Source organism: Mytilus californianus, unplaced genomic scaffold, assembly GCF_021869535.1.
Source record: "Mytilus californianus isolate M0D057914Y unplaced genomic scaffold, xbMytCali1.0.p SCAF_3, whole genome shotgun sequence".
NCBI classification, from domain to species: domain Eukaryota; kingdom Metazoa; phylum Mollusca; class Bivalvia; order Mytilida; family Mytilidae; genus Mytilus; species Mytilus californianus.
In genome coordinates, this window is record NW_026262679.1 from 54,540,325 (window position 1) to 54,557,787 (window position 17,463).

The window sequence follows — 17,463 nt, forward strand, 5'->3', positions numbered from 1 at the left end:
TGAGACAATGTTTCATAGATGGATTGTCATGAAATTTTGTCTCATGAAAGGGAGGTTATAAACATTTAATATTTTGGATAATATATCAAAGTGTTTTATTTGCTTGATGATAACAAACATACCTGCATAATTAATTTAAGCAGCAATTTATGGTTATACACATACTTTTCATGAAAAATATTTTAAAAAGCAATTCTAAAAACGCTCACAACGTTATTGCAGAGGATTTAATTAGGGAAGATTGCAGATGATTCATTAGGGAAGACATAGTTAGATTAAGAAATATTGTCATGGAAAGAACTTCACAGTGAAATATTGTCCAGATGGAGGTGACAACATTTCATGAACAAGGACACTGTATTTTATAATGAAATATTGTCCTGCACAGCATTTCAGTATTAAATAGTGTATGTGGACAATATTTTATGTGGAATTTTGTCCGACGAACAATATTTCATGGAGGACATTATTTTATTTTACACATGCATAATTTTACCGAAAATGACAATAATTCAAAACCTGCTATATGTGGAAAACTTAAAGAAAGTCAAAATCCTGATCATATATAAAATTAAAAAGTTGTGCACACTTTAAGTAAATGTACAAACACCTTGCATGATATTAAAGTAGTGACTTGAAAACTATTGAAGAATTGTCAGTCGTTTTCCAGACAGGAATCTGATGTTCAGTAGTTGTCGTTTGTTGATGTGGTTCATAAGTGTTTCTCGTTTCTCGTTTTTTATATAGATTAGACCGTTGGTTTTCCCGTTTGAATGGTTTTACACTAGTAATTTTTTGGGGCCCTTTATAGCTTACTGTTCGGTGTGAGCCAAGGCTCCGTGTTGAAGACCGTACTGTGACCTATAATGGTTTACTTTTATAAATTTTTACTTGGATGGAGAGTTGTCTCATTGGCACTCATACCACATCTTCTTATATCTATCATTGATGTTAGCTTATCAGTCTCCACATACGATCTGAATTCATCAAAATGTTTATATTTCCAGTCCACAAAAGTACTTAAGCCTTATACTATTATAGGCAAGAAATTTTAGAAAGTAACATTGACATACTTGTTTCATTGCTCTCTCTCTCTCTCGTTTGTACTAAATATTTTTTTCAGAATAGGAGAAGAGCCGTCGAATAAACTAATTAACTATCCGATTTTAGATATTATTAAATTACTGTATTGAAGGCCATAATTCCTTAAATGTTTTTGTATAGTCAAGTATCCTTATTGTGTGTCAAAAAGCAAAACATGACGAAACAGAATAAAATAGACTGACGGAATTTTAAGTGTGAAAATAGAATTTAAAGTTTTTGAAAAGAGCAAAAGGAAGAGTTGCTATTTGACCTGGAAGTGTTAAAAAATCAGATGTTTTTGGTGTAAAGATAATCGATAAGTATGTTAAAAGTTTAACCTGTCAGATCTTTGAATCATTAAGGAATGACTGTAATATTTTTTCTGTCTATGAAGAAATAACATCAAAAATGTGGTGCACACTGAATAACACGCGTAGCTGTTTATTTAAAAGTGTGCACCACATGTTTTAGGTTATTTCGAATAGACAGAAAAAATATAACAGTCATTCCTTATAATTTAATTCTAAAAAGGCGTAAATCATGATAAAAACGTTGATGACGTCACGGCCACATGACAAAATTATGTCTATGAGCTGATAGACAAAACACTTTCAGCCAATCAGAAGACGTGTTACATCCAAAATTAAATTATTTATGAATATTCACGAAGATTCGATGGTCCAAAGAAACAAAATTTTAATTTTTCTATCCATTTTTTGCATGAAATGTGCTGTTTATAGAGACGAACATTGTGTTGATATTAAGTTGGTATTTGCATGTGCTTAACATTTACTGCTAAAAAAATATATGAAAACCGGTAATTTTAAGAAAACGCTTCGAGGTACGCAGGTCTCAAAACAATATTTAAAGTAAATTTCTTGTATTTAATTGCAGGATTTGACAGGATGAAATTTCAATTTCAGTTTGCTCTGCTGTTAACTGTTAGTACATTTGTCCTTAGTTCACCTTTCATTGCCAATTCGAAGAGTGCGTTAAGTAATATGCGAGGAGGAATCGGAAAATTAAAAAGTATACTTGATACCATGGATCAAAAGATAAAGACTTTGGATACGATTTTTCTTCGTTAGAAAAAAACTTTAAAGGTGAGATGTTAAAATCATGTAAATCTTGATTAGAGCGACCATTTAGATATGGTTCTTCTGAGTTGTACATTCTCTTTTCATTTTCAACGTTTTATTATTTTACCGCAAAAAACTTGCGACCGTATAATGGTATGGCGATGTCGTCGTCGTCGTCCGAAGACATTTGGTTTCCAGACGATAGCTTGAGTATAAGTGTATGGATCTCTATGATATTGAGTTTTATACCACAAAAGGAAGGTTTGATTGAATTTAGGGGTTATGGTCGTATCCGCTTAGGAATTAGGGACCAAAAAGTGGTAAAAAACAAGCAATTTTTAAAATTTTGTTTGAATTGCTTATTTCAATGGGGTTTAAATAATCTTGAAATATTGGGGTTCTTTTATATGCTTAAACTAACCGTGTATTTAGAATTTTGATTTTGGGCCGTTTTTTCAAGTGGGTCCAAATAAGGGTGCAAAATTAAACTTTTGATTGATTTCAATATGCTGAATCTATTAATGTGATTAGATTTTAGATTTTAGGCCCATTTTTCAAATTGGTTTACATCAGGGTCCAAAGGGTCCAATATTAAACTTTGTTTGATTTCAACAGCAATTAAATGGTAAGGGTTTTTGCTATGCTGAATTGCTTTTATTTGATCAATTACATTTGTTTCTTTTTTTACATTAAGAGTTACCTCCCTTACAATGTTTTAGCTTATAATTTATGTCTTATCTTTGAGATGATATGCAAATGAGAAGCTGTTATTTTATTTTTAAATATTACTTAGAATTTTGCTGATTCAGATTTTAGTGATTATTGTTCTTGCATTGTTCTATTTTAAGATTGTTAACATGTATTTAAATGATTTCAATAACATCCCAACCCCTTAGAATTACAACCACATAAACCACAAGTACCAATCCATGCCACAATTTTATCCAATATCATTATCCTATTTTGCAAAAAATAAAAAAAAATCTTCAGTTCTTTATAATATAATTCTATTATCCTTTTAACTTAGATAAAATTTTATTCTGCATTTCATTTCCACTACATCATTCATTCTTAGAATTGCTAAATTATCAATATTAATTTCTAAATGCTAACAGTTTAACAATGTAAAAAAAAAATGAATTTCCTCCCCTTTTCCCATCATCCTAAGTCACAATATGTTTAAAAACTTCAATCATTACCTGATGGCGAATAAACATCAACTACCATACACATCCATCTGTACCCTTCTTGTAGCAATATTCAAACACCAAAAATTATTAATTAATTTGACAAAAGGTTTCCTACCAATTGCAGCTTCAACTAAATTCCTTTGCGGAGCATTTAAAAAACTTAGCTGATATTGTCCATTAATGAATAAATTAAATGAATTCTTGGTGTACTTGGATATACTGAATCCAACCGTGTATTTAGATTTTGAATATAGGACCATACTAAGTAAAAGTCCAATTTAAATTTTTCAGTTCTTTGACCACTTTAATTCTGTGTCAGAAACCTATGCTGTGTCAAATATTTAATCACAATCCAAGTTCAGAGCTGTATTAAGCTTCAATGTAGTGTCCATACTTGCTCCTGGCAACTGTTAGGGTTTGACTTGTGCTGTCGTATCAAACTGCTCCCCACGGAGCATTTCATTATAGATGAAATGACGAAGATGTCGGTAATCAATAAAAATTGTATATCACATATATAAATGTATCAAAACTTTGCTTTGTGTTTTGAAAAGTAGTCTTCTATATACGACACGTATTGAATTTTTAAAAGTTTGTTTGAAGCTGCATGTGCTTATTTTTTTCTATAAATGTCATTTATTATGTTTCAACCTTATTTCATTACAACCTTTGGCTATATTGTCAAAAATTATATACTTTGAATATAATTGACAACAAAGTTTGTATTCTTCTCTTTTGTTCATTTTTTGGCAAAAATATGATTCGAATTCAACTTTTATATTCGTGTTACAATATATAGATAAAGCACAAAATTGACGTCGTCATTAGAAATTCGGAATGAAAATTACAAGTAATATAAAGATCTCAACAAACACAGGATTTCTAATGGACACGTGGTTGTTTTAAAGCTATCGAAAAAATGTAGTTTTTGCGTAGCAGCTTGATATTTCGAGAAAAACATTCTTGTTTTTCCAAGAACTGTATGACGGCACACTTGCAAGCCAAATGAATTTTGAATGGAAGGTAATATATGCGAATATTTGCTGATAAAAATAATAAGAGCATCATATGAGTATTTAATGTTATCATTTAGTTTCAGAACGAAAATGGTACAAATATAAAGAACACTGTTACTACTCCAGCGAAGATCTCACTGATTGGTTCACTGCAGAGGTAAGTGACTATCGTTGTCTTTTAAAAATCATTTAAAAAAAATCAGTCTTTATTTGAAATTTATTGAAGGCTCATTCCGCATGACTACGTTTGTATGACGGTATATCGGGAAAAAGTTCGTTTATCGAGAAAACAACTTGTCTGTTCAGACAGAGACATATAATACAAAGAGATGGTCCAAAGAAACATCAATAAAATTATAAGGTTTGCAGATTTTTATCCGTTGTACGCATCTATATTTGTGTTTTTTTATATATAGAATGATTAGCTAGGAAATCGGTATCGTAAAATTTACAACGTTAATTTCCAGACTGAAACGTTTTGGTGAATAAAACTGAAAGTGGAAAAGATCCCCATCCCAAAAAACACATTTTTCTATAAATCTGCGTTATTTACAAGTTTAATCAAAGTGTTGACGTACTGCAATAACTGGGAATACCCAATAGATCTGATGACCGGAGAGAGTTTACATCTTCATGTAGACTGCTAAAAGGGACTTGCGGGTGTCTGTGTTTTCAGGTCAGTATTAAATATTTTATTTCGGATGATTACCTATTTGTAACGACTAATACACTATTTAAATCCCATCACTTGTTATCATAGATAAAATATACAACATTATAAACACGCATGCTCACAGCAAATTACAATTTATGAATTTGGTAGGTTCTGTGGACATAGTGGGCCGAAAGGACATCTAGCAATAATGGTTGACCTTTACGATGTGTCCGATGCTCACCTCACTAGCGACATATTTTCGCAGTCCTAGATCTTAAGATACATGTATAGTCGTCTGAATCTGAACCGATTGTGTTTCATTTCCGATTGTGACATTTTGACTGAGTGCAAGATCGCATGGCGGGTGATGTATGCATATCAGTAGACGCTTACCTATTCGATACACCTATATCGCGCCTTTTTTAGTTGACTCTATTCCCACAGTCCTTTGTCTATTACCTCGATTTGTCTCTTCCTTCACGATTTACGAGATTTAAACAGCGGTACATTACTGTCGCCGGAATTTAGACACTCTACGAATGCGGGCTTATGAATTCCATTAACGTTTCCATTCATGTCGGACGTTACTGTGTTAAAACAGCCAAAATGAAACTATCACCCGAATTAGTCTACCGACGAGATTGGATACGTCCAGAAAACCATAATTATATACTCGTGCACGACCTTCGAATGCCTTCGATACAGTATGCGACATTTTCCCAAGCATCATACAATGTTACATTTATGTATTTTATACAACGTAAGATGATGCCAAAGACACATCTTAAAAAATGAAAAATAACAATAGGAAATGAAAAATCGTCCGTTTTGTGGAGAAAAAAAATCCTGTGGTAAACGGAAATATCTAATTCTAGGAAAGAACAGTTTAACTTAGTGCTTTTCATATTAGATTTATTTAAAGTAAGTCTGACCTTTAAACACTGGATTCAACAAATATTTCTTACTTCATTTTTTTTTGTGTATTTTTGTTTGTATTGCAATATATCATTTGGTAAACTGATAAAATTCCATTGAACAAAATTCAGCTAAAAGACTATAAAATATTCCATCTTTTTTGTTTGCTTTGATTAATTGATTTTTGAAAAGTGTCAAATGTAAATATATAAAAAAGATGAAAATATTTTAGATACTTGAATGGCTAAGTTTAACTATTAAGAAAATCCTTTATTTTATCAAAATCTTCAGAAATGTACGGCTCTTGAATTATTGTCTTCCCGTACTCTAATCCGACAATCACAGCGCAAGTGCAAAGGAAAAAACCGTAAAGAAAACCAAACGTAAAAATTACTAGTATCAACCGAATCAGAAAGAAACCTTTAAAATACATCTAATCAATTGACAACTGTTATGATAATGATAAACAAGGGAAAACATGAAAAAAAAAGCACGTCCTCTTTGCGTCTGTGTTGGTTGTTTATCAGGGTCACGATTCGGTAAACTTCGACAACAAAACCCGAAATCTAATAAGTAGCTGACCTTTTCGATCAACAATCACCGAATGAAATGTTTTTCGTAGATTATACGTTTTGGGTTCGAGGTAAATGTAAAATAAAGTGACACATGACTGAATTTAGTATATATGCATGGATTGGTTCAATAATTTCCTAAACATGAAATATACCAGAAACTCGTTTCATATGTCATTAAGTCTCTTTCCATGAGCAATCTAAGAGTTATTTTCGGAAGAATTTGACGTAAACTGCACCTCGATGGTATAATAAATCGGAACTATTGCTGATGACATTTATAATGTTATATACATTCTATGTACTGAAAATAAGAGTATATGTATGAAGGCCATGCGGTGAACTATTATAGTTGTTAATTTCTATGTCATTTGGTCTTTGGTGGAGAGTTGTCTCATTGGTAATTTTACCACATCTTCTCATTTTTCTATTATTTGATGATACAGTCCTTACACGCATTTGATAAAACCTACAAGACAAAAAATGTTCCTCTATGACAAAATTTAAAAAATTCGAACATAAAGACTAAAAGAGAGGCGAAAGATACCAAAGGGACATTCAAACTCATAAGTCGAAAATAAACTGACAACGCCATGGCTAAAAAAGAATTAGACCATTAGACAAACAAAAGTACACAAAACACAGCATAGAAAACTAAAGACTGAGCAACATGAATCCCACCAAAACCTGGGGGTGATCTCAGGTGCTCCAGAAGGATAAGCAGATCCTGCTCCATGTGTTGCACCCGTCGTGTTGCTCATGTTAGTACAATAAGTCTAAATCGGTAGATCACATTCGAGGAAAAGGGGACGAAATTGTAGTTACGACATTTGGAACATATCCGCTGTCATCTGTGAAACGGATATTCCATAACGGTCAACCAACTCGTGATGGCGTCCGTAAAAGTTACGAAGGGATGATTTCAACTTCACCACTTAGAACTCTTGGTTTAATAGCTTCCTTGTGAGCAGCAACCCTCTATCAAGGAAATCATGATAGGAAATACAAGCCCTGGAATATCGTATCAACTGGCAGATATATACTCCGTATGAAGGCGCTGCTGGAATGTTGCTACATAGAAATGGAAAGTTCACAATTGGAAAGCTGAAATCATCTCTTTTGTCGTAAAGTTTTGTTTTCAACCGACCCTCATTGTCAATTTCTAGATGTTAGTCAAGATATGAGGCAGACTTAACTGTTTCTGTTGTATCCTTTATCTCAAGTTCGATGGGATAGATGCGTTCAACATAGTCAGTAGCTGTGACGAGAAATATACAGGTTCCCTACTTGGGACAGACACGTAGTTACTGAAAGCTAGTTTATAGTCAATCAATAATGTACCAATCAGTACATGTGCAACCGATTTAGTGTCAAGACGTCATAAAAAGTCTGAAAAAGCATGACCTTGTACCATGCCAAAATGAAAGTATAGACAGGATACCGGACCATAACTTAAGTGTGCCCTGTCAAATTGTTTTAAGGACTGTTCCAAATTATTAACAAAAGGACACTTGAGTAGAATTTTAAAATTTTTTCTTCTAGATTACTATTTAATCCGAAATTATTTATGTAGGTCGGCGACTATTCACCAATGAGCAATATAGGGAGCATGTGTTAGCCGTGTCAACCTCCACTTGTTTTAAGTATGTAATATTTGCAACTTCAACTGAAAAAAAGAGAGATTACTGTTGCATTACATATATGATCTCCTAGTATGATAAAATTGTTTTCTTTTTCCAGATAATAAAAGGGGCAACTTACGCCAGAACAGAAATCTATGTCTGTGATGATACATACATACTATTTGTTCATTTCGTTTTGTAGAATAGTTGTAGAAAAATGGATGGATATTTGGTTAAGTTTGATGAAAAGGCTGAAAACGAAGCCATATCATCTAACAGACGGCTTAAGAGTGAGTAACGTTATATATTCAATAATACTGTCATGTAATTAAATGCAATATTTATACACCATAGAATTTAAAGTCATATTAAACGAGTTTCGTGTAATTATAATGTTAAGGAAGTTATTGAACCAATGCATGCATACATGTATATACTAAACTAAGTCCTCATTGCATGTTTTTTTAACATAAATTACGAGTTTATAACGTATTACCGACAAATAATATATCATTCAGTGATTGTTGATCGCAAGCTAATCAACTTTCGAGTATGTTGTCAAAGTTTACCGGATCGTGACATTGATAAACAATCAACACGGAATCTTGGATCACGTGAACAAATAAATGAATTGAATGCGATGTTTTTTTTTAAATTTTCTATGCGTTCTCATTTGTTGAATAAACTTTTCCATAACAATTGTTGAGTGATTTGGTGTATTTTATTTGTTCTTTAAGAATCAGTTATGACTATTTACCTTCCAGTGCATGTTTGATTACATTCTTTCATCACGGTTATTCCCGCGTACTTGCGCTGTGCGGTGGCAGGGGTTCCAACGAGAGGTCTTGTAGTAAGGATACTGCATACAGAAAATATCGACGAATTGCGGGAAGACAATAATTCAATTGCAGTACATTTCTGAAGATGGTGATAAGTTTAAAATGTTCTTTTAAAAGAAAGTCCACGTACACTTGTTTTATTGTAAAACTAACCCAAACAAAAAAAATTGAGGAACAAATCATGGTAACAAATGATAAACAAATCGTATGATTTCTTTGTGATTTGAAAGTGATAAAATTTCACATGCAAATGAGCTAACAAATCACAATAACAAATCACGAACAAATTGCTTATAATTCATAAGCAAATCATAAACAAATTGTCAAGAAATTGTTTTGAAATCATTAACAAATCAGAAGTAATTGCTTTCCTATTTCAAGCAAATCACAAACAAATTGTTTTCAAATCGTAAAGAAATTGTAAAGAAATTGTTATCAAATCTTAAACAAATCACAAACAAATTGTTTTCAAATCGTAAAGAAATTGTAAAGAAATTGTAATCAAATCTTAAACAAAAAAGAAGTAAATCATATTTCTACCTCAAGCAAATCATTAACAAATTGTTTTCAAATTATGAAGAAATTATAAACAAATTGTTTTCAAATATTTAACAAATGAGAAGTAAATCATATATTCCTACCCCAAGCAAATCACAAGCAAATCGTACATAAATTGGCATCACTCATCATGCAATTCACAGATTAAATCATTTACATCCAAATCAAAAATATGTTCTGCCCTGAAACCCCCAAACTTTGAGAGCGCAGTTGTCTTCATTTTACCTTTAATAGCTACTCCTCTATTGTAAAAAAGAATACTATATTTGATTGCAATGAGGGACGAATTGTTCCCTCTGTGTAGGTTTCTCTTACTTTTCTTCCGAATTTGACTAACGAAATTTCAAAAAAAACATAGGCAACCACGTGTACTTAGCAATTGATGTCAAATAGGTGATGAGTCTTAGTCTTGGTCCAAATCTGCTACATTGTAATATAGCTTTGTCCATTTTGCCCGGGAACTGGTTAGTAAACAACAATTAAAACATTAAACTTGCCAGTGAATTTTGTTTGCTGGCTCGGGAAGCTAGTCTTGAAATGAATGTTTTGATCTGTTTACACATCTTTTACACATTTTTATTTTGAAAATTAATCCTTACAGCACAAAATTATTATGATTATAACGAGATACTGAAATGCACAGTTCCTGAATTTTAAAGGTTAACGTTTGAATAGTATTAGTTGAATATGTGAAATTATAAATAAATAACTGAGATTCCTTACCACCGTCATCTTTCATAGACTGAATAAAACCTCCTCATCTTGCAACCTTCTTTGTTCAGTTAATATTGAACAGTATTTGAAATTTGAATTTGACCTCAACCGGAAGTCAGAGAGATAGATAAACAAAGAAAATTTGAATGCATTAACATTTTATTCATTGTAGCAAATCATCAATGAATCACACCAAGATAGCTCACAAAGTTAACAAATCATTTTCAAATCATTTCTTATGATATTCAAAGTTAACAAATCATAACGAAATCACACCATTCTAGCTAACAAAGTTAACAAATCTCTTTCAAATCATTTCATATCGGATATTCTAAGTAAACAAATCATAAAGAAATCACACAAAAACAGAAACAAATTGCTTACAAATCATACAATAGAAAGAAATCACAAAGAAATCAGTTTTAGGGAATTTGGAAAATTCTGATTTGTTTATGATTTGTTTAATGAATCGCAAGCAATTGATACTAACAAATCACAGAATCACGATTTGAAAGAGATTTGAATACGATTTGAAAGCAATTTGTTCATTTATTTTTCTGTTTGGGAAGCTATTCACATATTTCATATACTTTTGCAGATCACTCAAAAAGTTCTTCTACAGATCATCTAAAAACCATTACAGAACACCACTTTATCTCGTGCAATACGATATTTCTCAACTATCGACAGTTAAATTATAAATAGATTTTGAATGTTTAAATAGCTCGGCAGGTCTCGAGAGGAGAAATATCGTGTCACACTTGATCACACTTCTTTATATCTAATTAGGAAAACGATATGCAAACGAATTTTTTCTTGGTGTTTTAATGCATGTATTAAAATGTACTAATACGTTAGACATGTTCATAATATCATTCCGGTTGTTTGTCATAAAATAACATTATTTTTTTTTTGCAGAAGAGCATTACTGGATAGGACTGACAGATTTGAAGGAAGGAGAGTATCGATGGATCTATGATCAAACCAAAGCCACTTTTTTACCTTGGACCAGAGGGTATGGTGCATCAGGAACTAAATATAACTGCGTAATGCTCCAAAGAAAAATAGCAAAATGGATTGACTATTCATGTGGATATAAATGGCGTTATATTTGTGAGAGCGATCATTGTAAGTTATCTAGTTTAATGCCACTTTCAGCACATTTGGCCATTGCATGGCAGCCAGTTTTTATTGGTGGAGGAAGCCGGAGTGCCCGGAGAGAATCACCGACCTTAAGCAGGAAAACTGACAATCCTAGTCAATTAAGATTGGAGTCGAATACAACCACGTGTGGTACTCGAACGCACAACCTCAGTGTTGACAGGCTAGTGATACAGTAGTTGAACTACTTAGATTACTCGGCCACCGAGGCCCTTTCTAAAATTTGAATAAAGATGGCGAACATGATTGATGGCAGTTGAAAACACTTTTATTTAACTGGTTCTCAAAATCATTTATATATATAGAAAATATCATAATCTGATTGCGTAGGTATAAACATTTGGTTATAAGTATATAAAACAGATAAGTGTTGTCTCAATATCAAAAATTCGTAAGTATCGGCCCCTTTCAGAAATTTTCCCTCACTGATTTCTGTTCAAATGTCTTTTTAACAGCTTCGTCCATATTTCATGGCGGTTTTGGTCAGTATTTATAATTTGAAAAGAAACATGTTAGATTAACTATGAACTTTAACTAGTGTTTATTTTCCAAACAAAGTAAAGACATAAAACAATTTACTCTTCATATAATTTTTCCCGTCTAGCATAAATTGCCCTTGGCTTTAATCTTGATAGGGCTCCGAGTATCTAAAGTGACAATAAGTCTTAAAGGGAACAAGATTAACCTTTCTTTAAAGGTACGACAAGGTAGACTGTGAAAATAAAATAAAACATACGATAGGAAAAAAAAAAACCCAGACCTAGGAGGATATTTTTGGATCTCCTTGATTAGATTGACACGCAATACGGTTTCTAAATAAATTTAATCTCTTAAATGAACTAAATTGTTTCAGGTACAAGAGATACGCTCGACGTCTTTGGCAGCTAAAGTACAATGCGAAAGATGCACATACATTGTATTTGTAAATTAACTTTGTTCCGAGGGTTACACATACATTGTTGGCGTTATATACTTGGGGTGTTATTGAGTGCACGTTCTAGACCCATACTGTCTAAGCTGCATGCAATGATAGGTTAACAACATATCTAATAATAAACGTGAACAGAGCTAAAATATTTATGTCTCATTTCTAATATAATGTAGTACCCACTGGTGAATATGATATTAAAAATCATATACATATCATATAGGAAATAATTTGAGGAAAACGAATCGTGTATAAAACGTATAAAACAAAGGAAATACGCTTTAGACTATCCACTCTTGTTTAACAAAATGTATCCGACGCGACCCTATAGCTAAATATAATTCATCGAACGGGTCTCGAACACCTATACTGTTATTGGATCAAGTATAGAATACGTAATTGTAGTTCCATCGGATTATTATTTTTCATAGTAGGTAAATTGGTTCTTATATATATAAAGGAGTTTTCTTTTTATTTTCAGTTATTTTGTTTTCATTTTTATAAAACAATTGAAGTTCATACAATTTTAAGTGAATTGTATGCATTTAAAATATTGTAAAGATTAAATGGTCGACAGGTCAGCAGATCGACAAGTCAGCAGGTCGACAGGTCAGCAGGTAGATTGTTTGAGCCCAATTATTTATATGCTGTCCTGTCGACCTGCTGACTTGTTGACCTGTCGCCTTGCTGCCCTGTAGACCCGCTGACTAAATAAATGGCTGTCGCTTTTAAAAAGTTTCTAAGTGAAGATATTTTATCGACCTGCTGACTTGCTGACCTGTCGACCTGCTTACCTGTCGACATGTAGACCGGCTGACTCAATTATCTAATTGTTGGAGACCAATTATTTATATGCTGTCTGTCGACTTGCTGCACTGTTGGGTTAGGGTCTAAGTTTCTAAGTGAGGATATTTTATCGACCTGCTGACTTGTCGACCTGCTTACCTGTCGACCTGCTGACCTGTCGACATGTAGAACGGATGACCCAATAATCCAGTTGTTGGAGACCAATTATTTATATGCTGACCTGTCGACCTACTGACCTGTCGACCTGTCGTCTTGCTGCCCTGTAGGGTTAGGGTCTAAGTTTCTAAGTGAGGATATTTTATCGACCTGCTGACTTGTCGACCTGTCGACCTGCTGACCTGCTGACTTGCTGACCTATCGACCTGCTTACCTGTCGACCTGCTGACCTGTCGACATGTAAACCTGCTGACTCAATAATCAAATTGTTGGAGACCTGTTGACTTGTCGACCTGTCGACTTGCTGGCCTGTAGGTTTAGGGTTAGTTTTAGGGTTAGAGTTAGGGTTAGGGTTAGGGTTACTTGTCGACCTGTTGGTATATTTTTCAAACCTCCCCTAGTACTCAGTGTATGAATATAATAAATACCAGCGAAATAATTTAGCCGGAACTACTTAAACGTATACTATACTTGTGCCCTGTTATTCTATTTAATCCGGATTCTAATATACCGTTAACAATTTCTTCTACTCCCTGTAAGACCCATTATATAAGTCATTTAAGCCAATAGAATCTAAGCAATATCGTCAGGTAACCAATTAGAGCTAACTTTTGTAAGTTATTATGAAACTAATAGCTTTGCGTCATGATGCAAATCAGCAATTTGTACATCGTTTTCCCCTTAAAATTTGAAAAAAAACAAATACATTCTTTGGTAAATAATAGATAAACGCCTATACATTATTGTCAAGCTCTAAATCGCAGAGAAGTAATATAGAAACATGGTATGATTGTCTATGAGACAACTATCTACCAGAGACTAAATGACATAGATGTAAGCAACTGTAGGCCAGCGTTTGGCCTTCAACAATGAGCAAAATCCATACTGTACAGTAAGTTATAAAAGGCCCCGACATGACATGTTTTCGTAGTGTTATATTTTGACACAATTATAATTAAGTGGTCTAATTAAAATTTATGGATTATGTCCTATACTCTTTCGTGACATTTTTGACTGCATCAAGATTCGCATGGCGGGAAAAACTTGCCCAGTCCACATACCCGAGCTGGCAATTCCCTCAGTGATTTTTCTCTTTGTTTATTTTTCCTAAAGTTTTGATTATTGTTGCCGCTTATATAAATAAGATTATGAATTAACATTATAAGTTTTTTCAGTAACTAGATAAATATTTAAATGAATGAATTGAAAATGTGAGAATGGAAACCAATTTAAAAAAAAACGGATTTTAGTATGCATTGAAATTTTACACTTTCGACATTTCATATACATATGAACTATAATATTTGTCATTTTTCTTTTTTTTCCCCAGAAATAAAATGTTTGTTTTCACTCTTAACCTTCTTACAAAATCAACATCAGTGCAGGATTGGTTAAATTATAATCGTAATTCATTAAAGTCTCTTATAACAACTGAATATATACCTTTATATACGAAAAATGGAACAGCTAATGATCACACAGAAGATAACATCAAGGTCATAAAAGCAAGGCATTTTAAAATATTTTAGCAGTTATCCAGGATTAGGACTGCATCATACTACATTATTATAATAATGATAAAAAAACCTCGTGAAACAAACAAAAAGCAGTTTCTCAAAACTGTATTTATGAAATACAACAAACTTTGTGATACATGTACATGTATATGGACAAACAATAAAAAATAACCCAAACTGTAATACAAATCATTGTCTTGCAGACGGAATCCGAAGGGACACGAAAGGAAAATTTTGATTTAGATAACATATTTTGCAGAAAGAGTAAAAGTAATTCATTTGATATGTTTTGTTATGTAAAACACTTTAAAAATGTTCTATAATAAAACAAAATAGTATTTACAGTGATAATTATAACCAGAATGACAGAAACAGGAACATTTTAGTACTTAATATTCCCATTAGGAACCTTGTACAGAGTACAGAACCAAATCCTTATCTGTTGATTTCAGTTTAAGATTGATTTTATTAATTAAGAACCTTGTAAAAACCAAATCCTTATCTGTTGATTTCAGTTAAAGATTGATTTTATTTTTATTTTCCTTGTTTTATCGAAAGGGAATGGTATGGTATATCATCATTGCATAGGTCTCTAGACATACGACGTGACAAATCAAAAAGCAAAAATAAACGGCACTTTTATTGCTGGTCTTTATTTCAAAATCACCTCGCGAAACTCAACGCGGAGGAAAAAGCTTACACGTAAACCTTCAGAAATCGTTGATAGATGTCAATAATAAAGCTACATCTGCACACTGAAGCATGTCTTATCAATATCAACAAACTGCATTAACTGGAATACTTAGTAATTCAATCTCTCTCCGTGTCCGATTTTCTCCCACGCGAGGTTAGTGCAGCCATCGTAAAGCAGCGGAATATACCAACTGAACTATTCGGGTTACAAACTAAGTTTAATACATAACATACGAAGACATATTAAAAGTAGTGCCATGATACCATATTTATGGATGTAGTATTATTCCCTTCGTCTTTTATTGAATTATCACATGGTTTTTTTTCCAGGCTACTAATGCTATCGGATCGAACAGAACTGAATACCTGTAATTCAAATAATACTGATTCGTAATAAATGTTTTCTGTTCTACAAGACGTTAGTTATTTATTAAGCACAAATTGCACTCATAAGAGGTCAAAGGCCGCATACATAAAGTAACATTCAAATAAAAGTAACAATAAGTTATGAACCTTAGTCACAAAATTTCAAAAGATGGATTTAAAGTAGACATTTCAAAAGTAGAGACTGTAAACCATTTCAGACACAAAAAAACCAGACCGAAGTTCATAGTCTTCTAGGACTTTAATAAAGAAAACTCATCAGAATGTGCAGTCATATATGCTCGCCATTAAATAAATTACTTCATAAGGACGCACTGTTTAAGTGGGATGAACAATGTAAAAAAGCATTTGATACTATGAAAACTGTATTAACAACAGCACGAGTTTTAGCATATTCAGATCGTTCAAAACCATTCATTCTCACAACAGATGATAGTGGTCATACAGTTGATTATATACTAGGGCAACTGGAAGATCATTGTAGAGAAAGAGTCATAACATACAATGGTAGATCCTTATCAACTGCAGAACAGTATTGAAACATATGTGAAAAAGAATGCCTTATAGTAGTAGAGGGTATTAAAACATATCATGTATATCTTGCTAGCAACAAGTACAAAATTTAAACAGATCACAATGCATTGACATACTTAACAAAAATTAAACAATCAACAGGTCGATTAGACAGATGGGCAGTTCTTCATCAGAGATATACCATCGAAATAAGTCATCGAAAAGGAGAAAACAACAAAAATGCTGATTCCATATCGAGAAGAGAATACCCACAACATACTGAAACTGCAGAGGATCAAGAAAATGTCATGCCACACATTCAAGTTAATGCATTGCAAGAAAGACCCGAGTCCCTAGAAACAATATTTATGTATAATGGACATGCAGCAAGGCCAAAACAAACAGATGCAGTAATAACAACAAACCCGGGAGAAAATGTTAAGCCTCAAGACATTGGTAAACTACATCAAGAATGTCCTGACTTTAAAAACATTTATGCTACCCTACATGATGGAAACATTCCTGACAAAAAAAGACACAGCTGCATCCATTCAATATGGTCTACGAGATGGTGTACTTTATAACTTCTATCAACCAATACCAAGAGGAGAAAAAAAACGATGATCGTTTTATTAAACAGCTCGCTTGCCCTTGCAGATAACAGTCTAGTCTGACGAAAGCATACCATAAAAAAGGACTCTCGGGATTGGATAATACCTACTGGGCCATGCTAAAGTTTTATTTTCCAGGAATGTATCAGAAACTTGCAGACTTTATCAAAAATTGCGATCCATGTCAACGATCCAAACAACGAACGCATGCAAAACGTGTTCCTTTAACAGCAATGCCAATAATGGATACATTCTCCAAGCTTCACATAGACACCATTTGGCCCTTCAAGAAGACAAACCAGGGTTTTCAGCACGTGCTTATTGTAGTAGACTGTAGTAAATGGACAGAATCGTTCCCCACTTACAAAGAGACCCCAAAAGAAATATCATAGATTCCATCCGACAAAATTTAACATGGACTTATCAAGTCATATTCAAGGGATCCTTGAC

At 33.0% G+C, this 17,463-nt stretch overlaps 1 protein-coding gene across 2 annotated transcripts; it reads left to right on the forward strand.

Moving 5' to 3' along the window:
• The first annotated feature begins 1,982 nt into the window (after nucleotides 1-1,982).
• LOC127734913 (perlucin-like protein) lies at nucleotides 1,983-15,990 on the forward strand. 2 transcript variants are annotated; one of them, XR_007997819.1, is made up of 5 exons: nucleotides 1,983-2,186; nucleotides 4,446-4,525; nucleotides 8,335-8,422; nucleotides 11,162-11,371; nucleotides 15,836-15,990. XR_007997819.1 is itself a non-coding variant. In XM_052244947.1 (5 exons), exons 1-5 carry the CDS (start codon nucleotides 1,989-1,991, stop codon nucleotides 15,841-15,843), a joined length of 510 nt encoding a protein of 169 aa, XP_052100907.1. In that variant the 5' UTR covers nucleotides 1,983-1,988; the 3' UTR covers nucleotides 15,844-15,990. The 2 variants fall into 2 exon arrangements, 1 of the variants encoding a protein (XP_052100907.1); XM_052244947.1 differs by having other exon boundaries at nucleotides 1,983-2,112.
• The last annotated feature ends 1,473 nt before the right edge of the window (nucleotides 15,991-17,463 follow it).